This window comes from Pholis gunnellus, assembly GCF_910591455.1.
Source record: "Pholis gunnellus genome assembly, chromosome: 2".
NCBI lineage: Eukaryota > Metazoa > Chordata > Actinopteri > Perciformes > Pholidae > Pholis > Pholis gunnellus.
The window spans coordinates 17,079,661-17,105,297 of record NC_136536.1 but is presented as its reverse complement, the minus strand read 5'-3'; the positions used below and the strand labels follow the sequence as shown (position 1 = coordinate 17,105,297).

The 25,637-nt window shown below is 40.2% G+C and overlaps 1 protein-coding gene across 1 annotated transcript; it reads left to right on the top strand.

Moving 5' to 3' along the window:
- Positions 1-9,914: 9,914 nt before the first annotated feature.
- Positions 9,915-23,946, top strand: gpr153 (G protein-coupled receptor 153; the record flags this gene model as incomplete). The annotated part of the gene is made up of 5 exons (XM_079180400.1): positions 9,915-10,438; positions 13,986-14,415; positions 17,477-17,666; positions 20,768-20,952; positions 23,104-23,946. The coding sequence occupies exons 1-5, from the start codon at positions 10,065-10,067 to the stop codon at positions 23,944-23,946; spliced, it is 2,022 nt and encodes a 673-aa protein (XP_079036526.1). The 5' UTR covers positions 9,915-10,064.
- Between the last annotated feature and the right edge of the window lie 1,691 nt (positions 23,947-25,637).

Below are 25,637 nucleotides of genomic sequence, written 5' to 3'. Positions count from 1 at the left end.
GCCTGCATCAAACTACATGGGAAGAATTCACAGGGAGAAGTAACTAAATGCACATTTAGTGGTCCATCTTCTGAACATCGCCATCCCATAATTACGTATCAAGTGCTGTTGGGTTCTTTTAGCACCGCGGTTGTCTTTTCAGAAGTCCGTATGAATTGCCTTTCACATCCTTACTTGACCTCATGACGTTTTACATCGAAGTCGAGGAGAAATTGGTTAGAAAAAGACACAAGAAGTCATCTTTTTTTTTCTTTCTGTTCCACCGTGTCAAGATGACTCTGCTCAATAAGGTCGCCTTGTGATGATGAAATGTAGGGACATTTAATGTGCCATTATCTTGTAACGACCACTTTTTGATACTTTCTAGGCTTGATCTAGGAAATGACAAAGGAGGAGTGCTAGTACACCAGCACAGCCGTGCCAGTTTAACAGTTCAGCATTTTATTTTTGTATATTTAAGGGAAACATGCAGATAGTACATCAAAGTCTGTTGTCTGCTGAATGTGGATCCAGTGTGGTTGCAGTGCAGTGCAACAGAGTGCCTAATGTGGTGGTGGTTTGTTTACCAATGGTGCTCTAATGAAGGGATGATAAGAGATTGTCAGATATCAGTGATGCAATAAGCCCTCTGGCTGTTTATGAAAACAGTCCTGGTCTTAAGGATGTTGACTGAGGTAGGACGGCCTCATTTTTGCTTGAAAGTTCAGCTGTTCACTTCTGGCTGCTTTCTAAAGTTTGTAATGCTCTGCTGTGCGTCCTCCGTTGGGTATAGAGCTCAGCGTGAACACACTGAGAGGGGACAGACGGGGATTTTGATAGATTTTAATTAAGCATGCATTTTATTAAGTCTCATTTAAGGCTTTGGTACGTGTGCATTTTGAGTGGGACCACAGACTGTATACTGACACAGGTAGACGGGTAGAAAAGTGATAGAGTAGGAAAGCACTCTCTGAAATGACTCTCGGACAATCACGGGTGCAAACTGGCAATAAGGATGAACTGTTATTTGTGTTTGTGACAAAGTAGCCTGAATGGGAACTTTGCAAAAATGACAATTGTCATCTAGTTGTCCTTTCTTCCAGGAATGCTTGTTTCTTAAAAAGTTAAACCGTAAGTTCCAAATGAGGTCACAAATATCAGCCGAGGTGAATCCTCTTTGTTGACAAAGGTATATCTTCCTTCTGCAGGACAGTAGGTTGAAGCCGATCCTGCTGATAATCTGTCACGCCAGGAGGAACCTCTCCGGGACTCTCATTGATAACTAGATAATGAGCGCTCACTGGAGATGAGTAAGATTGATGGTGTTTTGCCCTCTGAGGGCCGTTGTAATCCCTCATGGGGTGAGGGAGAGCTATTCACCAGCACTTTGTGGGTGACACCGTGCTCCATCAGGAAGAGACAAGGGTGCCTAAACTGACTGCTGGCCTAAACAAGTTGAACTATACTGATTGTACAAATTAGAAAATAAATTAGAAATATCCATTTTGTCCTGTAAAAACAGGAATTGTTAGAATACATGTGTTAAAATTCTAATAATATAATTCTAATAGTCTAACATTTTTAAATAATTTCCTTTACTGACTCTTATTTCTGCTTGTATACCCCTCTCTCTAGGAGGCCATGCCTCTAAACATTTGTAATAATGACGTTTAATAACCCTTTTAAAAGGTCTCATTTTGTAGAAAGTCAGATTTCCATGTCTTTTTTTATTATAAAGTAGGTCTATGTGATATATAAATACTGTGACCATATCAAAACGCTCAATCCACAGAGAAATGCACACGGCCCGTATTCAGAAACTGTGCCTTTTTAAAACAATGTTGTGATGTCACTAGGGGTGAACAATTAATTTAAATTGTATGGAAGTCGCAATACGCAATAATGTAATTTATTAAAGGAGAAAATGTGTCAAAATACCATTTTAAATTATATATTGTTGTGCTGCAGAGATGTCCTGGCCTACACATCATATGCTAGAGACTTAAGAAAACATCTTTGTTTAGAACACATACTGCTAAAATCACACCATAATCATATTAACATGTTATTAAGTCAATGAAAATGAGAATAATGTAAAAATTGTCATTCCCTCTATTCCTTGCAATATCAGTCAAAGTTATAACAATTGTATATTTTTATTCCTCTGAGCCAGTGACAGCCGTGGCCATCTCTACATAAAATCTCTACGTAAGATCTAGTGGAGGAGTGTTCAGAGGTCAGGCCTTTCTCCTGGCTGATCTGTGAAAATGTCAACGACCAAATAGTTCAGTTAAATCTCACGTTGATCCTTAAAATCACCACCAACATTAACATTGCAAAGTCAACTACAATCAGACCTTAAGTTGGAAGTTTCTTAAAATTCTTTAACAGTTCCATCCTGTAACATGCAAATGGGAATATACAGAAGACTTCAGCGTTGGTCTTAAACCTAATCAGGTTACATGTTCTGATCATAATGACTACCTGATCAATATTTCAGCATAAGAGTAACATAGACGTGGGTTTGCGACTAGAAAGTTGCCTGTTTATAACAAGTAGATTTATAACTGGTTGTTAATTTTACACAAAGGGATCATGGTTTGTTTTGTTCAACTGCGTCTAGCGAGAAAAAAAATGCAATTACAAATCCGTCTGCTTCTTCAGCACCACGGACAGACAGCGCTATGGGTTTATCAATACACAGCACAGTTGGGCTGGTATTTCAGAGCCATGGTCGGGGCCATAGATTCTAATTTGTACAAACCTCAGTCAGAAAAAGGATCAATGAGTCTGGCAGAATAGACTAACATATTTAACAACCCCTCTTCCCCTGCACTGTCTCGGCTTCAGGAAGATGGGGGGGGGGGGGGTTAACGAGGCGGATGCGTTTTGGTAATTTTGCTTACAAGGGTAAAGACAAACCCCCTCAAATCGCCTACTGGTTATAATCTATGGGTTAGTTTATTTTCTCCACTTATTAGGATCCCCGTAAGCTGCTGAGTACAAACTTCCATTATTTAGAAACATAAACTAACGTATAATACTAATACTAATATTACAGAGCAGTCAACATAACATAAGTTAACAAAGGGATCTGATTACAGTCAGAGAAAATATAGCATGAAGTAGGCAGCCGAGAAAGAGAATTCAATCAGACGGCAGTGAAGTAGCTATTTTATACTTTATATGTTTTGTAATTGCCTTTAAGTGGGAAAGGGAAATGAGTGACTGCCCCTGACATTCCCGGCACTCAAATCTGTAGAGGGCTGCACTTGTATCGGGCAGCTCCCTAGCATGAGTGTTTGTAACTGTGTAAATGTGAAACAGGGTGCTGCTGCTGCTGCTGCTGCTGCTGCTGCTGCTGCAGAAAAGCTCACCTGCTGACTTGACTTTCAAAGTAAAGCACCCGTCATGTGTAAGCATCAAAGATGTAATATTAAACACTCTGGGGAAAGCTGCGCAGCCTCCCAGGACAGAGTAGATTCCCCCCTGACAGTTCCAGGGATGAGTTGCAGGTCGGGCAATAAGACCCCATGCGTCCCACCCGTCACCAGGGAGCTTATTAAAGAGGTCCGCTCCAGCTCCTGACAATTGGAAGCTGAGCGACGAGGGTCCGGATTACACATCCACACCAGCTTTCACTTTGTGCTGATGAGCCTGATTAGATAGAGCTTTGAAAACCATTATGTTCCCTGGAACAGGTTTACATGTAATAATTGGTCTGATCTCATTCAGACACACTGCCATCTATTTTGGCCTTTGTTTTAATAGATACATGCTTCTTTATGCCTGCCAAAATCTGTCTAGGCACGCTTGTCTCTTCCTCCCTGTATCGCAGCTGATTGTGGTTTGAGATGAAGAATGAAAAAGTGTTTGGTCTTTTTTTTTTTTTCGCAGTTCAAAATGTGACTCATGTGCCAAGTGAATAAAAACTCAGCTCCCTACACAGCAGTTTTCATCAGCCCTTAATGCTGATGGTATTCCTGCAAATGCTTTTGTGCAAACAGGCTGTCGTTTATGTTTCCACTGACAGATAGTTCAGTGTAGTGAATAATTAGGCTGTGTCTAGAAATGAAACGAGGCATGCTGAGTCATCTGTATTGAAACAAACTCAAAATATCATATAACAATGGGGTCGAAAGCATTATAATACATCCAGGAAAGCAGTCCCTTTGGTGTTCTCAGATGTTTTCCACTGCATTCTGAAGGAAGTTGTTTATATTTGTAGCTAATCGTGGGGGAATTTTGTTTGTTTACCTCTTTAATTGCTATATTATAAAATACTCAGACATAATTTTGGAAGAGTTAATCTGACCAATTTATCTCACTATAATGCAAAACTCTGATAAAACATTTTGGGAACTAAAGCACTTTTAAAGAGGGTACCTTTTCCTTCACAGCTTGTTGCACCCAAAGCATTTCAATCCTTTAGAATTTAAAGCTAAATTGATTTAAGAGCCTGTAAGCATAACCTGACTTAGTTGGAACAAAGTCTCTAGCTCTGTTGGTGCCATAGTTATTATAGGTAAAGCCACGAGCATTGTTTGATGGCAGAAGTCTCAGAAATCAGTCATTTCTTGTTCCAAGGCTAATTTCATTAGGTTTCAAATATAAATTATTTACCGTACTTTTTGCTCTTAAGAGAGTCTTCAAATCTGGATGTAAACGGTTCATGAGACGAGGAGAAGTTCAAAATGAGTAATTATTTATTATTTGTGTTTCCTAATCTTGTACACTTTGTTAACATTCAACATATCCATGTTGAGAGAGAGAGAGAGAGAGAGAGAGAGAGAGAGAGAGAGAGAGAGAGGAGAGAGAGAGAGAGAGAGGAGAGAGAGAGAGAGAGAGAGAGAGAGAGAGAGAGAGAGAGAGAGAGAGAGAGAGAGAGAGAGAGAGAGAGAGAGAGAGAGAGAGAGAGAGAGAGAGAGAGAGAGAGAGAGAGAGAGAGAGAGAGAGAGAGAGAGAGAGAGAGAGAGCAAGAGAGAGAGAGAGAGAGAGAGAGAGAGAGAGAGAGAGAGAGACCTTGCACCCTGTGTGTAATTGTCAGTGCTGATTTCCCCTGTGTAGAGGGCAGATTTGGCTCGGAGGCCCAGGGGATTGTGGGTGATCGAGCTGTTAGGCTTTCTAACCATAGTGGAACTATCAGTCAAGCGTTAACATAAAAAAAACAGTGATACAACTACGACAACCACTGCTATTCCTGTTAATACTACTATGACTACCACTATACCATCACTACTACCTCTACTAATACAACTATGTACTAAAAGTATATCGTAGTGCCAAGACGGTTTGCAATATGTGTTTTTTGTATTGAAGCATCACTTCCGAGTAGATTAGTTGAACCTGATTTCCATCCAGATATCATGTCGTGTAAAAGTTGCTACATTTCCTGTCATGGCGGTTAACAGTAAACAGTTTTTTTCTCTTTGTAAAGTCGGCTCAGAATATGCTAAAGATGAGAGAAAGTGAAGAGAAAAATGCAATTGAGCAGTCCTTCCGTTGAACAAAACAATAAAAGGTTAAACAACAGAGCGTTTGCGCCGCATATTCTTTGAAGGGTTACTAATGAGGGTTAGTAACGAGCAAACTGAGTGGGCTCTTCAGTGTCACTCTTAGTCTGAACTAAATCTTCTTAGTTGTTACTGACAGCATTTACACTGTTTGCTCTCTTTCACACTAAATGTTTGGCTTTAAGCCAGGAGACCTGCGTTAAAGGAAATACCTCACACATCTTAAGAGTAAGGTTGTCTCTCTAAAACCGTGCACCAACAAATGGAGCAACTCACATTTGGATGGGAGGTACTAGAATAAGCCAAGTCCAGGGCAGATATCGCCCTCTTGATCCTTGTACACATGCCATCTATTGCACTTCTGTCCATCATGGGAGAGGGTTCCCTCCTCGGTTGCTCTCCCACAGGTCTCTTCCTCTTTTCTCCCCGTTGAAGGTTTTTTTTGGGGGAGTTTTTCCTGTTCCGGGACAGAGGATGTCACATGTGTACTGATTGTAAAGCCCTCTGAGGCAAATTTAATGATTTTTTTTGGGCTCTACACAAATGAATTGAATTGAATCCTTCATTTTCTGAGTCGTATTTCTGAACCCTTTCATGTTGGATTCCAGTCTATTTTCTTAACAGAAGATATGTTTGAACTCATCCTCATCTATATTTTCTTCTTGAACAGTTAACACATAAACATTATCAAGCAAAGGTAAACCTCATTTTTAGTAATCCAATCCACTGATTATGTTGATTTCAGGCCAGTATCCTAAGAATAACCTTCGTAGTGGATGATTCTTTGATATATTAGTGTTATGATTGATTAGTTTGCGTTACTGGTTTTCTGTTTCAGTTTCCAGCTTTTGCCGTTTTTTCCATCCGACTTACACAAGAGAGGAATGTGGTGAAGTTTATCTTCTCTTGTCTAATTTGCAGTCTAGGCTATTGTTGCACTTTGGGTTGTATTGCAGAGTGTACCCACGCTGTAGATATGATTCATTGTGTCTACATTTTTCATTTTCTGATCCCTGAATATGCACTGTGAACATTTTTTTTGAAGGCAGTGTAGCACAGTACAATGATTAGGGGCATTTTAATCAACCTTTATCGCAAGTTTTGGTCTAGTTCGGTGCTGCTAGATGACACTGGCTGCCTTCATTCAGTCCGAATGATGAAGAATTTCACGAGCATAAATGTGCATAAACAAAAAGATGCCGGAGAATTGGACTCATTCTCAGCGGAGTCTTGCATCGTATGCAGAAACACATAATGTCACCCAACCCATTCTATTTCTGTATTATGTGAACAGTGAATGCTAAGCTCAAACTGAGGTAGAGAGTGACTCGACATAAAGCCAGAAAATGAGATCAAAGTTGACATCAGCAGTTAAAAATACCATTATGTATCGTTTGTTTTAAGTCTCCACAGTACCTACAGTGGTTCCCGCAGGTAGGAAAACAGCAGTTGCTCGTAAACATCCTGGATTAAACTTTTATACCCTGTATTGCAATTTCTTTTATTAATTGAAAGCTGCCATTGTTCCTCTTGAGCCTCATGAGTCACCCAAGCAGCTGCTCTCTTGCTTCAGGTGGTAAATTATAGACATGGCTGAAAAGGTAGAAAGGAGATTTTTTTTGGTATGTTGTGCCTAAACATGACTTATCATTGTAAGGGAGCAAACTATTAGTTAAGTGGTCTTCTGTGTCGTCTCTCTGTGGCTGCAAGAGGTGTTATGTGACATTCATGAGCTCTTCCAGAATAACACATCTGACTTTTTTTATTGAACTTCATCAAGCCAAGGGAGCAATTCCTCCACTGAAATTTAAACGTTTATTCTTATTTCTAGTAAACTCTGTGGATGTAGGGAAGGCACAACAAATCTAAGTCTAAGTTTGATGTTAAACCATAGCATCATCACAGCATTTCTGTTTTGATGTGGGCTTATTGGCCCTTTTCACTGACTCACAGACTGTGCAGGAAAAGCACAGGTGTGAATAATAATATTAATGATGGCGAATACAACCAGCAAAGATGCATCGATACCGAAACATATTTCTGATATCAGCCTGATACTGACTGAAAAAGCTGGGTTAGGTGTCGGTGACGATATGCCAATCTAGAATCGGATACCATTACTTTAATAAATAACAATTCAGTTTATCTTTATGTGTATTTATTTGTTACATTTTGTTTTACAAAGTTATGAAAGCAATGTTTTAAGTCAAGCCTGATTTTGCCTTAGACATAAAATAATGATCTGTCACTTCCACACAATGACGCGTTCAGCTTATTAATTGAACACTGGTATCGTATCGGCCGATACACAAAGCCCAGGTTTCATTATGGGGACAGAAGAAGTGTATTAATCAGGTTATTCATTTAGTTATTAGTTATTGTACTGAATTCATTCATGTTTTTTTCTTCACGGATATATGGTAGCTAATATTCATTATAATGAATTCATCCTGAATATTGTGAGTTTTCGTTGCCATGCTATATCTAATTTTCTCACTGTGACCAAACCCTGCTGTTCCTTCCCTGGCAGACAAAATAACTTTACCCGTGTATACTTTACAGAACTACTGACTAAGATGGCATTCTTATGAAGAAAGTTAATCTCACTTTCCAGTGTTTTGATACTGTTACTATGTTTATTGTTTGACTCAACAGTTTTCAGTCAGACTCCAGCTCATTTTTTATGTTGTCTTAGGGTGTGATAACGCTATTTATCACAGTTTGTTTTCTTGTTTTATCTCCACAGTGAAATGTTTGAATCTATTTTTGTGTTTTGTCTAGAATCACACTGCAGTATCACACAACAAAAGTCACACGGACCACGAGAAGCTTGTTTATTAGACGGAGTTGACAACCTGTTTTGGCGGCAGGGGGGGGATCACAACACACTTGATCCCTTTTTAACTTGAGCTCCATATGATGGTCTTACCTTGTAGCGTGCTATTGGACGTTAAGAACACAGAAGAAGAGGAAAAAGATCATTTGACAATGAAACACTGCTGACAGTCCGATGTCATTTGGGCATCTTTTACAGTGGTAGCTGTTTAGTACCATTATTCCATTCCTAAAAAAATCTCTACGAAGCATAAGTGTGGCACAATTTGTAAGTGTCACTTGTTCTGCCTTGGTCAAATAGTTAAGTCACTAGAGTTTAGGTGCTTTGGTGTGAACATGTAGTTCCTTCTTAAACCAGCGGAATATTTCGTCATGTGGTTGCAGGACGACCTTCTGATTTATATGGTAACACGGGCCCTGAGGATGCTGCTTCATCACCTCCTGCTGACAGACGTTTAGGGTGCCATTGGAGGGACGAGTGAGAGAGGAGGATTAGATCAGTGGCAGTGAGAGCAGGGTGATGATGACGGGGTTCTTGTCATTTCCAGTGTCCCCTCTTTGGGGTCTTGCCCGAAGCACATCAGTGTTTGGACGAGCCAAAAGACAGGAAATAGACGTGACAACACGCTCCAGCAGTGCCAAGCATTTTTCACTCCACAGTGGGGGGAACCAAAGTCCTCCTCTGCTGATTGAAGCTGTGCTATGCTGGACACGGCCCTAAAAACTGACCAACAATGTAGCAAGCTTTCTTTCCGTTTGTACTTTCGATGACTCCTTGTAACAGGATTGTATACAATTCATTATGTCACTGCTTTTTAAGGGGTATAGGGGGCAAAATGACTGAAACACCTTACAAAGTAGTAAAGCCCTGTACATCAACATGACAAACTGTTACCTAAAAAACACTTTAGAGTTGAATCAACACCTCTATCGGCATGGCTAGAGGGGTGTTTTGTGGTTTTTGCTTGATGAATTACACAGTTAATTAATTTTTACCTAATTTGTTTTAATTGACTATTATATTGATGAAGGAATTGACAAATTGTTTCAGCAGTAAGCTTTACAAAATGGTATTGATTTCGGGGCACTCCGATTGCATTTTATTGTTTGTTTTGGTTATTTTGCAGCATTTTGGTATGACTGGATTTTTAATGTGTCAGCAGAATCCTTTTTCAGTGGCATCGCATGCAAAGTGTTCCCATCATGCCTCCATTCAGTAAAATATAGCAATCTCATGTTACCGTATCTTTACGCTATTGTCTATCATATCACTTGCAGCATTTTTTTAAATAAGCGCTGCTGACTGACAACTGTTCTTAATCACATGACATGTAAGGTTTTCAGTATTAATTAACAACTGTTGCAATTAACTCACTTAGTTCACTGAGATGAAGGATTGTTTTAAATTGAACTGACTCGTATGATCTTCTTGACATCCTCTGTCTCTGATCACTCTGTGAAATCTTCCCCCCTCTCCGTCCTCAGGCTCGTAAGGGAACTGGCCCGGCTCTTTCATCCTCCCCCTCTTAACATTCCGCTGTGTCGCACCTCCACCATGTCCTTTCCCTGCTGTGGCGCTCCCATGGAGAGTGCACGCCCACCCAGATAGGATGCCTGCCTTGCCCGACGTCCTGCATCCCTTCCTGCCCATCACCACCTCCTCCTCCTCCTCTCGTGTACCTGCTCTTGCTAACAGTTCCTTGCGGACCCCCGGGCTCCACCCTGCCCCACTCCAACATGGTGGATGAGGTAACCACCATGAAGGATGACGTCATCAACGCCAACACGCTGGCTTGGCTGGTCTGCTCGGGCGTGTCCATCCTGGCCAACACTTGGAGCATCCTTAGCGTCAGTGCCAAGCAGAAAAAGTGGAAGCCGCTGGAGTTCCTCATCTGCACGCTTGCGGGCACGCACATCCTCAACATGGCCATCCCCATCACCATGTACTGTGTCATAACACTGCGCCGTCAGCACTCCAACTACGAGTGGAACGAGGGTCTGTGCAAGGTGTTTGTCTCCACCTTCTACACCCTCACACTGGTCACTTGCTTCTCCGTCACCTCGCTCTCTTATCACCGCATGTGGATGGTACGCTGGCCTGTAAACTACAGGTAAGACACTTGAGTCTGTTGCTCAAAAAGTCTTGTGTTTATCCTCGGTCAGATTAAGCTCTTAATTTAGGTGGTACCATGTTCAAAGAGTAATTTCACCCTATTTACAAATGTATGTCTCATCGTATCTAGACGGGTCTCGTACCACGAGAGATAACTTTGCCTATATTCAGGTTTTGTGGTATCTGTCTCTGAGATTTCTGTCTTCACTCTAATAAAATAGAGGTAAATGGAATTTTGTTTGTGGTGCTCACAGCTTTAAAAATTATATTTACAAAAAACCAGCTACATATCTTTCCATGAACAATATCCTGGTTACTCGGGATGATCCTAAAGCATGTACAATAGACCTCACTGTATACAGTGTTTATTGGAATAAAAGCTGTATCTCCTGATGCCACTGGAGGAAAGGGAGAAAATAGGTTTTATTTGTCATTTAAGGGGAGCCAACCCTGACCAAATAAGTCTGCACAATTCATTGCACATATTAAAACATACAGTGTATTCTGTACGTATGTAATGCTTTACAAAGCTAGATCCTATAAATACATTTTTTATAGATTCTGATCAGGTTACAGTTTTTATACATTCAACCATCTATTTTTTATTTTATTTCTAAGCAATACAATTTATGAAAGCTAACCTCCTGTAAAGCTCCTGAGCAGATTCCTCAGATGGGATGGAGTCAAAGTTTAGATTAGTGTTACTTGTCAGCCTGTTTACCTCAGCTTTTGAGAGGGATGCTCTGCATTAGGTGAAACGTCTCTCCTGCCAGTACCAACACATCTACTGGCTGCAGTTATTTTGGGTAACACCCTGATAAAACCCTCTAGACTGAGCATCTGCCAGCTCTAGCTTCCAGCTTCATTTGGCTCCTCACAACAAGTGATATTACTAAGTAATACTGAATAATAAAGAGCAGGTTCACATCACATTAACAGTCTGCAGTAACACCATTTTGGTCTCGTTAGATTCCCAAGACATCTGCTGTTCACACGTAATCCGATGTTCTGAACAACATTGCTGCTTCCTTTTGAAACACGATTTTAATGCTATTTTTATCTGTGTTCAGGGATGCACATGCTGCGTTAACATAACCTGCTCTGATGATTATTCAGGAAGTTTTATTTGAAAATTGCACTTTTACAAGCACATTAAATGACATAATATGACTGTATTGCCGTCATGTATGTGTAATTTCTGTTTTACAAACCAGGAGTTTGTTATATGATGTATTTGTCATCTTGGTATTTTAAGAATACACAATGATAACAATAGCTGTACGGCAACAAACCTAAAAGGATACTGATCACATAATCATCTATTTGCTAGTTTCTAATTTGCAGCTTAAGGACATCTTACCTTGACGCGCACCGCATAGGGCTTGGCTTTGCTATTCATGAGTAATTTCTGGTCATCAGTTGCACATGAATGCATTCGTAGGACAAATGAATTGAATGGAATTACTATTCAAGTTTGGACAATACAAACGAGCTACGGTGTGAGTTATTGAAATGATGCAGAAACTAATGCTGTGGTACATGTTGTGAAGATCAGTATTCTCCTCCTCCCCTGCTGAAAACCAAAGAGTGATTTTACTTCCTGTGGCATCAGATGCTCTGATAAGCCTGCAGATGCACAGCCTATCCGCCTAGTCAGCGTTGCCAATTCTGCAGAAAGGCAGATGTTCACATATGATATGCAAACTTCCTTTTAAATCTTTGGTCAATCTTGGTATCTATATTTCTTGTGCAGCTGTCATTATTGGCTGATGCCCACACAGAGATATCACGCTGTGCTCAAATGCTTTTATCCCCGTCATCTGTTCCCTCACTCATCTGACAATATTCTCTCTCATCTCCTGTCTGGAATCATTGAGTTTCCTCTCAGCAGCTCCTCTTCTTGTTTCCAAGTCACTTTTAACAATGATATGGTGGAGTGATAGCTCAGGCGATGCACCGTGTAATTGCTGTTCGTCTTTCATTTAAATCGCTTCACGTTTGCTCTGCTGAGGTAGCACGGCTGCCTTGTCTCTGACATTAACGCACACAGAAGGCCTGAATTATGAATTCCAACCTTGTACTTCGGCAGCTGTTCCCATCATCCTGCGCTCGCTGTCTCTTAGGAGCTTTTTCCCCTCGCAATGCTCTCTCTCCGGTAATAGATTCAAGCAGCTTGGTGACGTAACTTTCCCGTCATACGCACCCCAGGCACATTCAGGAAAGGCTAGCATAATTACTCACAGTGACAACGAGACCTACTTGTCTTTGCACAAAGCCGGAGTGCAAAGATAGAGGCTGCTGCTGCCCTCTCTGAGCCATTTCTATTGTGTGTAGACTAATGCATTAGTAGTTACACATATTTTAACTGTATGTTTATTAACACATTTTTTTAAGCAAGGACATGCCTTCTATATCTATCCAGTGCTCCTCTCGAGGATTTTAATGAGCGGAAGAAGAGGATATGTGCTTTGGCTCTCTCAAGGGAGATGGATTGGGTTTCCTGCCAAAACTGCTTCTGCAAAACTCAGACTTAACAGAGAATTTAATGTATTCCTTCCCAACACAAATAATGCAGGAGACGTAGGTTTATGTCAACTGCCTATGTTGTCCCTTATTTATTATAGCTATTTTTAAAGGAGGCCAATTTATAAATGCTTGACTGAGTTGACAAAAGCCATGTAATAGACCATCTACGTATATTCTACAAGCTAAAAAAAGGATCGGCTCTATGTGTGAGTTCTGGCTGATGCCTTGAACAGCTCAGCACCTCTTTAGGTGCAAAAGGATGGCACAATCTTTTTTTGTCAAGTTTTGGAAATGAGTACACAGGTAACTGCCTGTCATATTGTTAGATGTATGTATGCTGTTGCAAACCTTGCCATACCCGCCAGAGGACAAACACATTCAGCAAATTGCTCAACTGTAACAATTACTTGGAGGGGAGAGGAAATGGAAATCCCTTCGTACTGAAATAGACCTAGATGGCAAACTACACAGAGGGATGTGAAAAGCAATCTTTAGCCATCAGCGAAGCATTGATTTCCCTCCATTTCACTTCAGTTTATCTGAGTGATGTATGTGTGGGATAGGGCTTTTTCAGCTTTAATGTCCAGATCTGCTACATTTATGGTGTAGTGTTCATCAGTTTTTTTTCCATATAAAATATAACCGTGCCGTCATACCTCTCATTAGTGTGTGTTTTGATTATTTTGTGCAACATATTGTGAGTTTACACACACAGGTGAGTGGTTTGAGTAACCTATTAGGGGCCCACCCATCACAATCTCCTTATTTAGACCTTTTCTGCAGCATGTTTCTGAAGTTTGTGTAAGGTTTGAAACGTACACTTTCAGTATTTGTGTTCCAACCACCTGCACTGTTAAAGTTCTATATCACCTTTCAGATCCACCAGCATTGGGTCCACTAGTTTAAGACTCTCATGATCTACATGACATTCTCAGCAGAAAGAAAACCAAAGCCCATTTCTCTTGAAGGCCTGACAGTAGTTTGACTTAGATTATGCTAAAATCTTGTTCTGCTTCCAGGTTGAGTAACACCAAGAAGCAGGCCGTGCACACAGTGATGGGCATCTGGATGGTCTCCTTCATCCTGTCCACGCTTCCAGCTGTGGGCTGGCACGACACCATTGACCGCTTCTACACCTCTGACTGTCGGTTCATTGTGACGGAGATCGGTCTGGGCTTCGGCGTGTGCTTTCTGCTGCTGATAGGCGGCAGTGTGGCCATGGGTGTGATCTGCATCGGCATCGCTCTCTTCCAGACCTTCTCCATCCAGGCGGGCCACAAGGCTGACAAGAACAAGTTCAACGTCCCCACCATAGTGGTGGAGGACGCACAGGGGAAGCGCAGATCCTCCATTGATGGATCGGAGCCCCTCAAGACATCACTGCAGATCACCTACCTGATCAGTGGAATCGTCTTTATCTACGACTTCCTGACTGGCTTCCCCATACTGGTGAGTATACTGCCTGAACATAATTGCAGGTAATGATGGAGCTGGTCTAAGAACCAACCAGTTTAAGGGTAAATAAAAATGTCCAAACGTTATGATATCCAAAATCTAAGACGATATCTAGTCTCATATCACGATATTTGTATGAAATATTTATATTGCCTATAGCCCTAAGTTTACCTTCCCTCTACTTCCTCTGGAAACTGATCCTTCAAGTGCATTATCAGCGGGTGAAGAAAGAGCGAGTTCTGTTTCAATGCGTCGCCATTTGGTTTGCAAATTCCACCCTCAGGTTCTCATTCATTTTTAAACACGTCGATTCACTGGTTGTCTATGCAGACCGTAGAGCCTGTAGAAGGCTCGAGGCGTATTGACGATGCAGCCAAACCAGCCACCCTGCCTTCTTAAAAGCAAGCCAGCATGCTAGAGCCATGTTTTTCCATATGGAAGCTGTACTTTGACTTTTTATTCAAGCAATGTAGGGCCCTCGCTGTTTTTTTTTTTTACGGAGATTGCAGCACGTCAGAGTTTGCACCAAAAAGGAATGTAAATAAAGATATAGAGATTGAATGAACTCCATTATTAAATCCTTGCTGGTAAGAGCAATTATTCGGTACTGATGAGCTCACAGGTCTTTATGCATCACAGCTGCTGTTTGTTGTTCAAAAATAATCAAAACACTGGAACAAAACACTTTTTATGAATTGGTACATTTCAGTCAACGATAGAAATACTGGAAATGTCACCATTTCTTTGTGTAATGCCTCTGTCGATTTTGTGTGCTGCTTAACTAGTTTGTGTATCATGTTTTTACTTAAGGTTTAACACTATCTCACCTGTACTGAGTTCAGGATCAGAGGGGATACCACGTTCATGTTGCTTCACAAGCCGGAAGCTGATTTGAAAAGACAGTGGTGTATCACTTTCACTACCAAATCCTATTATGTGTCTGTATGTGTGTGCATAACAGAGAGGGTAGAATAGTACTGATGAAAGATCCTGTTTCCAGTGCAGTGACAGAAACAACAAAAGTTCAGCTAGCCGTCTTTATGGCCTGATGTAATGAGCTATTTAAATGCATGGAAAGCTGTACCGCATATACAAATGTATCGTGTTGCACAGAGAAATACTGAGGAATAGATTTGAGGAACAGAATAGAATCACCACATTGTGTGCGCTAAAAAGCAAAAGTATAATTATTTATATGAGCATATATTCAAGAGCTGGTGTCTGAGTTGATATACTACTTATACTCCCAACATTTGTATAAGAAAGTGAAAGCCCTTATGACATTCATCTAAGAAATTATACTTATGCAATACCAACACTCATTATATAACTCTTGGTAACAGTAGTAGTAGTAGTAGTAGTAGTAGTAGTAGTAGTAGTAGTATGTCCTGTTTTCAATTTATGGGCTGTAAGAATTTATATTTAGAGGTTAAAATACACAAAGCTACTGATAAGAACTCCCCTCCTCATAAGCTCCCTAAAGAACAAAATAAGTATCCTCAGTGGAAAGTACATTAGCTGTAACATCATAAAATACATTTTCCAGACTCGTAATGCGTTGTAAGGTGTTACGACATTTTCTGATGCCAGAATGAGTGTTTTATTATTATTTTTGCTGTCTGCCTGAAAGTGTGTTGACAATCAGCAGGTGATGTGTTCTAATAGAAAGACAACCTGTGTTTACCTCCAGTGTCTTTCGTTGTCTTCACAGTCTGTTGTCTACATGGCAGTTTTTCGATTGTTTTAGCTCCGTAGACAAACGAGATCAATATCAGTTTCAGGCGTCACATCTTCATCAAGTCATGTCGTGAAGCTGCTGCTGTACGGCTGGTGCTCGAGTTCAACATATGATCGGAGGAGGTGACACCCGAGATAATGAGTTTGACTTAATCAGTCTGATCAGTGTGTCTTGGCGCGATGCGTTAGATATGAGGATTAGACTCTGAAGCTGTCAACGTTAATGATCAGATAATGCACTCTGTTGCTCCACTGAGGTGGATAACTAATGTTAGTTCTTGTGCTCGTTGTAAAAAGGGGTTGTGCCCTAACCAAGGTCACCTTTCCATACAAAAGGAGCAGTTCACTGCCTGAATGCAGACATGAAATTAATGAATATTACAATCAAAAATCCAACTAGTGACCTGAATGCATCTGAACCAGTTTTCGATAAATGTTAGATAGATAAATAGATAGATAGTTACTTTATTAATCCTACAAGGGGATTTTTTTTCTCGCTACGACAGCATTTATACATACAGGTAAGCAATGAAAATAGCAGAGTAAAAAATATTTAAAAAAATATAAAAATGCACAATATATACAATAAAATAGAATAATATTAAATTAACTAACTAAACAGTGCAACAGTGTAATAGTTGTGATTTGGCCAGAGGCGATTCATTATAAAGTCTTATTGCAGTGAGCAGGAATGATCTCCTGTATCTGTCCTTTTGTTGTATTTTTATTACTATTCCCTGAACTCTGTGAATGGGCACAATGGGCAACCTTGTGCCGAGTGCCTGCTGACAGTACTATAGCTTGAATATTAGAAAACGGAGGGTAGTGTAGGAGCAAGTATCTCCAAATGGTTTTAACATGAACACTTCTTATGGCAGGTCTTTCTCTGGACAACGACACGTAAAGTGCAGCTTCTGAAATCATTTTTTCTGCATTTTGTGTTAGTCTCTTCATATTCTAAACGTGACTTGAGTTACTTGATGCCTTTTTTTAATACAGCAGCAATACTCTGTAGTGTTAAACCCTTTACATTGCGCTGATGCTGTTTGGTGTCTGAACTACTGAGGGCGCTGTTTCAAACGGCAAGTATGAGCCGCTACATTTACCGGTCAGTGTTGAGACCAGGAACATGGTCGTACCCGTTCAATGAAGTTAAGTTGAACTAAGTGTTCTGGAACCCCAGTACAACCAATTTATACAGTAGTACATTAGCTACATGTATCAACTGATTAAATAGGTACTAGCTTTGTCCACCCAATCCACGTTATCAGTGCTCTGAATATTGCATTCAGTATAACCCTTTGCTTACCCTGCCCAGGTGGTGAGCTTTGCCAGTCTGAAGTTTGACCGTTCCTACAACTGGATGGTGTTGTGTGTGCTGTGGTGCTCTATTGCCCAGTCCATCCTGTTGCCCATGTTCCTCTGGGCTTGTGACCGCTATCGGGCTGACATCCGCATGGTGTGGGAGAAGTGCGTCGCCATCATGTCCAACGACGACGTGGATGAGGGTAAGACACTGTCGGAAATCCTCCTGTTTCCCCTCCTCTTCACCTGATGATGTGAATATGGATGATGATTCCTATTACCTAAGACAGCTGGGTGGACTAGTAAAAGCTCTAAAGAGTTTGCCCAGTTAAATGCTCAGACTGCATTTTCAAAGGTAGTTCCACAATCCATCATTCGGTATAAATATGCAGTGTTTCAAAACCATATACCATGTGACGAGAAATTGCAGATAATTTGCTTGAGATTACAGAATCCAAGAGGGAGGTAAAGATGAGGCATGAGTTTCTGAATTCAGGGTTTGGTCACAGAGAGTTGTTTGTGTTGAGAAGTGTTCTGGACTGTCTTTGGCCATAGGAATGGCAGAGACCAATGTGATTTATCAACCTGAATGGTTTTGTCTCTTTGCCTAGGGAGTTGTTGAACTGGGGAAATTAAGGGCAGCGATATTGCAGGAAGGGAACAGAGGTTAGCATTAAGCTAAGACATCTTTAGTTTATAGCCTAATGTTTGATAGACATGTCCGCCTCTTGTCCTTGAGGTACAGTATGGTGTCACCTTTGTGATTAACAATCCTCAGAAGTGATACAATTTGAGTCCCATTTCTGTGAGCCATGCTGCAATTCACAATGAAATGTTTTTGTTAAATTATGACCGATAATCCAGCGGTCATGATAATAAACATGAAACAATTTACCTCATAACATCCATCTAAGCCAGTTAACATCGATTTGTGACAAGAAAAACAAACGTTTCAGAATGTTGCAGAGAAACATGTTGTTTTTCCTCAGTGTGTGAAGATAACTGATGCTGTCAAATCACAGGATGTGATCTATGTCATGCTTACATTTCTGTGGCCAATTACAACACAGCACATACAAATATAGCTGTGGTTCAGACAGAGTTGTTCTTCAGACAGCTCAGAAATGGGTTGAGGGAGTTTATCAATGTTTTGACACTTATTTTCTTGTCAACAGCCAGCTATCCAATTTACAGGGTCAGTGTTTTGTTCCTTAAATCATAGATTTTTTAAAAGGAAGATAATATATTCCTGGTTCTACCTCATGATGCAAGTTTAAGTTGCCCCTTGACTCCGGAGCACCCATGATGACCACATATTCACATCCTCGCCCTCTGTGATGGCTCTGCTTGGTGTTCTAAGTATGCAATTACAGTCTGTTACTGCCATCTATTTTCAGACGGATCAATCCAGTTCAACCTGATTCTAGAAATAGTAATGCTACAGATTAATTGTTATGAAAGTATTCAACAGTCTGTGACCCCATTATATTGTATACCTACCAATTACTGCAAATCTCTAAATATTGGAATTTGTCATCCTAAAAATGTCAAATGTATTTTTTTGGGGGGAAATATGGACACTTTTTTTACCCTGGGCTATCAAAATAATAATAACAAAATAAAAATGACAGTAAATAATCACAAATATGACATAATATCGATTTAGAGGTACAGTTTCTACCATTTGGTTGAATTATTACATAGTTAAGACCTTTTTACAATAGCAATCATGAGTTGGGCTGTTTGTACATGTTTCTTAAATACATAATTATAAATATTTAGTTTCATTTTGTTAGTACTTACTTTATATGTTGTAGTTTGAGTATTGAAATCAGGGGTCAAATGTTATCATGTGACCTATCATGTGACCTTTGTTGTCAGGAGATGAAACTGAAGTGACAAGTGTTTCTGTACTAAGATATATTTTTCTGTGTTTTTGTTCGTGGTGTGTATAGAATGCTTTACTTTACCAATGCTATGAGATTGATTTCATTACAAAACAAGAAAAGAAATATTGCTGGACAAAGGACATATTTACCTTGCAGCACGTCTTTCTTTTTCACTCAAATGTGTTTAAACTGCACAATCTTCCTCTAAAATGCCATAGCATGAGAGGACCATCAAATAAATGGTTCCCCATTCATTTGTTAGGAACCAGAATGAGCTGAAAATCACTTTCATCTCATTGTGATGGTCATATTTCCCTCAAGTCACAAAGGGTTACACCCAAGTATTTTTCATATATATATATATATATATATATATATATAAATAAAATGTGTTTTTGTTTTAATTTATTTTTTCTTGGTGTGGACTCCCATCTAATAGTCAGATTATAGTGACTTTAAGAGCAAAATGGTATATATTTTAAGGGTTAAGTCTGAATTTAACTAGTAGTAGATATCTAAAAAAAGACACTAGTCTAAAACTTCCACATTTTACCAAGGAATCACAGACACTTCAACAACATTTGGTCCAAAAATTAGGTCACATGATAATCATAGAAAGGCTTGTGGTCTACGCCCATGACCAGATCTCCACAATTGATGAAAACCGATGACAGTGTCAGCATCTATCTTTTTTTCTTCGATTAGCACTGTTTAAACTCAACCCAATCTGAACCCCTTCTCTTGTGTTTCTAACCCTCCAAACCTGTTGATCCTCTCCCTCTCGAAATCCTCCCTGATTAACTGCTCGTTGTCCAGCAGGAACCGTAAAACAACACAGGCCATACTCTGTGGGATAATTAACACTGTCAGTTCTCTGCTTTTTTTTCTCCAGAGGGCTTACCATGTATAACTCATCACAGTTGTATGTATAAGGATTGTTTCCTGTTTTCCCAAAGCTACTGACTTGCATGACGAGCTGCCTGTGCAAATAGCTACTTTCATCTTTCATCTTTTTGGCCAACATTTTCCTCAAGATCAGCATTTTACACTCATTTCCAATTGATCTTTAATGAACATGAATGCAGTAATTGGGAAAATAGAGTTGGTTGATGGGTATTTATACACTCGGAACACTTTACATTGTGTAAGCTCTGTAGCTTTGAAGACTCTTATTGCTATTTGGCATGGTTTCTGAATTCCCTTACTGAACATTTAAATTGAATTATTGTTAATTTTTGTAGCGACTTTTTTTTTAATCTAACCCTCATATTCCAGAGCATACCTGTAGGCATATCAACAAAACGGAGAACAATTGACCTTGTCTCTCTTATCTATTCGTCTGTCTGTCTGTCTGTCTTGTGTATTGAGTTCGTTGCTCTCTAATCCTGACGTTCGTGCTTTTCTGCACTTTGCAGAAAACAGCCAAGATGGAGGAATTCTTGCCGACTTAATATATGACAGACCATATGACTATAGCTCGGCGCCTGAAATCGTGACGGTAGACCGTAATGCCAAGTATGAGTTCTCAACCTTAGAAAGGGGGGTTCCGCAAGGGTATCCATTGAGGGAACAACAGGAAGATAAAATGCAGTATTTGCAGGTATATTTTTTTTATTAATTTTTCCTCATTTCTTTTACTTGATCAATTGAACTATTTTAAAATGACACTGTGCATGGTGAAGTGGCCTCATGGGCCTTTACAGAAACGTGTTAGAATCATCAGACATTTTGTGATGCTATCTCTACTAGATATGCCACAGATTTCTTTGTCTACTTTACGTGAATCAAAAATACACTCTGGCTGACTAATGTTTGGTAAATATGACCATCGACAGTCCCATCAACATGTTAGATGTGCTTCATTTATCGACTAGTGTGTCCTAGCCATGGGCCTACATGCAATTGACTCCATTTTTATTTTGTGAGAGGGTAAGAGCTTAGTAACTGACTTACCTTCTACATTTCAGGAGTCCCTCAAGGTTTCATGAAAGCACTATAAACATTTGCTCATGTTCTACCCAAAAGCATTGTGTCCATTGGATCGGACATCCATCCCAGTCAGATGCAGAGCTGTGAAATGCTCATTTTCAGCCTGCATTTATGCCAAAACGTTCTTTCCCAACATGCAGCCTTCTAGGTCGATTCAACAAAACCTTGTTTTCTGCTTAGGTTCCAATACTGACTTAACTCTGCAAATTCCAAGTTCTGGCCCACAATCCAACAATGGATCAATTGTCATGAAAATGATTGATTAAATCAGTGATGATGATGAAAATCTTGCTGGACTTGGCCTGGAAGGCTGTGGTGATGATATTTAACTTTAGAATCAACTGATGCAACCCCACACAATATTAACTTTTAACAAAGCATCTTCATACTGTGTCATCTTTGTCAGAAAACGGTACCGCCTGCAGCTCAAGCAGTCTACATTTACTTGAATAATTTGCTCATTGGAAAAAAAAAGAAAATATATATATATATATATTTTAAAACAAATGGGATTACGCCCCAGATGTCCAAAATTAAAATGGAATTTTTAAAGACCAGTGATTGAATTGGATCTCTATTCAATTTGACTTTTTACAAAGCCTGGAAACAGAGATGTATACAGTAGTAGTACCATTTCATCAAACCAAATCATTACCCCGTCCATTGTTTTTGTGTTCGATACACCTCGTCATTAGATTTAGAAGATTCATTTGATTGTAAACTAATATTTAGCTCTGTTTATCCTTGCTGTATACGTGTGATGGTGAATTCATTTAGGTGTATTTTTTTTAATTCAGTTACAGAACAACTGGCTAAACTGTGTCACATCGTCTTTTTGCTGCTAGAAGGGTTAAGGCCCAATTAGACTATAAACAAAAAAAGCCCTTCAAATCCGTAGTCAATCGAATCAATAGATCATTCATTTGAGAATGTCCCTTCTCACATGGATTGATTGCAGAATAAAGCCTCTTTGGCTTTATTAGCTTGTTGTGCGAGTCTCTGTCTTTCTTCATCATGCATCTGAATTCATTTTTATGCTTGTGCTGCCCTCTGCTGTTCAGACCCCCCCCCCCCCCCCCCCCCCCCCCCCCCCCCCCCCCTACACACTCAATGCTACTGTATCGTCTGCTGTCTCATTTCTCTGTATTTACTAAAACCCACCACAGGGGGGCAGGCTGATATCAATCTTGTGGCTCTTGACGTCACCTTGACAAATCCTCTCTCTCTTGCATAGTTGTCAGAGCAGAATGGAATGTGAGTATAACATGTAGGGAACAATCATCTGTTTGCAGTTTTCATCTCCAAATAATGGAGGTGAATACTAGTTCAGTTATAACCATGTTGATGTATGTTAAAATGTGCATACATGTCTGAGGGATTCGTTTAAAAAAAAAACAAAAAAAAAAACACTTATCTTGAACAAGCAACGTATTGTGCTGCACTACAGCTGAATCAGGGTACCAAAATAGAATGGATTTTGATACTAAACTGAAAAAGATTACTGAGCCCAAAGTCCATTGCTATTACAGGTCAGTGTTATTACTAAAATTGCAGTGTACACAGTGGCATTGACAGCCACATAACCTCAAAGAAACCTACATGTAATGCCCTTTTAATTGATAATGTAGGTGTAACAATAACTTATATCGTAATGTTAACAATGAGCACCACCACAATGCTTAATGGTTCTGTTTTGCTGTAGGTGAATTAATGGCTAAGTTATTTATACACTGAAGGGTTTGATCTGTGTTTTTGCGTCCAGGTGCCCCCTACAAGAAGATACTCCCACGACGAAACCGACATGTGGACCATCGACCAGATCCCCTCATACCTTCACCGATGGGGCTCCACCGAGGACATGATAGTGACTGCCCACTACAGCTCCACCTTGCCGCGCCGCGAGAGGCGCAGGAGCAGCCTGGTCTCCTACCACGAGGAGAGCCACCATCACCATCACCCGCATCGCAAGCGGCGACGCTCTGAGGACAGCATGCACTCCCTCAAGCACCTGCCGCGCGTGGTTTGCGGCGGGGAGCACTATGAGGACGAACTGCGGTGTTTTAGCCGCGACGAGGTGATCAACTTCATAGACGAGACGCCGCTGCCGAGCCCCAGGAAGAGCCCACGGCGCACATCCACCATCTCACTCATCCCAAACGTGTATGAACAGCACACTGTCATGCTTCCGCACTTCCTGCTCACAGACTTTGAGCGTGAGCCTCAAGCGCTCAGGCGGCTCTCGGAACACAAACGGAGCAGCAGTCGGGGCAACACGCCGGAGGCTTCCCCCAAACCAGACAGGCCTGCCGGTAAGAAGAGCCCCGGGGCTTGTGGCTCCGGTAAAGGCTGCCGGGAGCGTGTGCGAGACGGGAAACAGCAGTGTGAGGTGGGCTCACCTGGGCGCAGCCAGCAGACTCCGGGGCGCTCTGCCAGTAGGCCCAGGACAGGCGGTGGAGCCAGGGCTGATGCTGGAGCTGACTGGGGGTATCAGAAGCACCCGAGCAAGGGTGAGAGTAAAGTTAGCACAAACAGTTTTGTAAGCACACCTTCGGCGTCGTCCAAGGGATACATCACCTTCCACTCTGATTCTGTCGGCTCCACCTAAAAGCAAAGTTAAACCTTGTTAATTGTTAATATCAACATTATTACTGAAGTAATGAAAACCACCGGGATATTGGTGGTTATGGGGGAATGACCTACTGGAATATTTGTCCTTTTTACTTGTGCCACTGTTCTGTTTTACGATATATATACCACCAATACACATTTGTTATGATGGCCTTGGGAGCTTTGGACATATTTTCTGAATGGGCCTAACGTTTACTTCATATATGTAGGTTTGTGAAAAGGTCGGGTGGTCCTGTTATTCAGCTTTCACATCACAAAATATCACAAAATGACACTTATTATTTCCAGCACTGACACAAATAAACTTTTTTTTTTTTTTTTAAATGGCGTGAACATTGCCACTTCTTGTTTTTGCTGTTCAGTGTTGTTTCTTATGAACTGCTCACATAATTGGAGGTAGTTGTTAAGGTTGTATTTTTCTCTGTTCTTTTTCTTTGCACTTAAGAACTTGAACTCATTGTATTTTATTTTGCCTTTAATGGCTGTGTGTTTTGTTGTATGGATACATTGGCTTTCAAACCAAACTTATCTCAATACTGCTCCGTGTACCTTGGTATTGACTTAAGGACATGACACAGTATATATGTTTATTTTATTTTGATGATGTACACCTTTATTAACATTGTTACTCACAACACATAACTTATTTCTTTTCAAGCACCTTGCGTTGACGTAAACTGAAAGTGGTAATCCCAAACTCTTTTATGCCTAATAGTTTTACAGTTGTGATATTGAGATATAACGTGAAGACCCCTAAATTCCTAAGGAAAATGTGAAGTTTTTAAAGAAGAAGAAGAAGTCATGTACATATGAAGGATATTGGATTTATGGTTTTGGTGTTCTTCTTTTGTTTGAGACCGTTGCTTAGAACATTTCCTCCCAGTTCATATTCCAATGTTTGTGTTAACTTTGGAGATGATCAGGCACAACAGTTGCCCACCACCACATTGCATATTTCCATATAAAACATCAGACCAATACAGCTGGAAATGGTGCTTTGTCCCCATCAACTGAGCATGTCAGCCTGACCACACCTCTTATTTGTTTCAGTAACGTGTTAGAAAGCACCAATAATTCTTTTTTCTTTCTCTGAGAAGGAACCTCTAAAAGATGTCAAATTGTCCAAAGGTTGAGTGATCGCAGCCTTCAAGTTGACTCGATGTAGCATCATTTAAATGCTGATGTCGTACCTAAACCCACAAAGATGTTAGCACAAATTAGGAACATTGTTAAAAGAATGGAAATAGAGTACAGTAAATGTATCTGCTACGACAAACAGACATTACATTATATATATATATAATTAATCATAGAATGCATTAAGACTGCTAAAGGCTCTATTCTGGGAGGTCTGTTGAGTATATAAGCAAATAAGCATCCCCAAAGATGTGTTAAATGGTGCTGTGGGGAAATTAAAGTCTGATTTTAGTCATTATCTATAAATACATATTTGGAGAGAGAATATGTTATCTATATATTATGTTATAATATATTATTCATCATCATAGCAAATTCTAAAAGGTCATTCTAAACGGTATTACTAGATTATCAGTTACCATCATTTTGAGAACTTCTCACTTTTCACCTTCACTCAAAATAGACACTGCAGTGAACTTACACAATGCTTCACAAAGACCATTGTCACATTCATGAAGAACTTCTCATGTT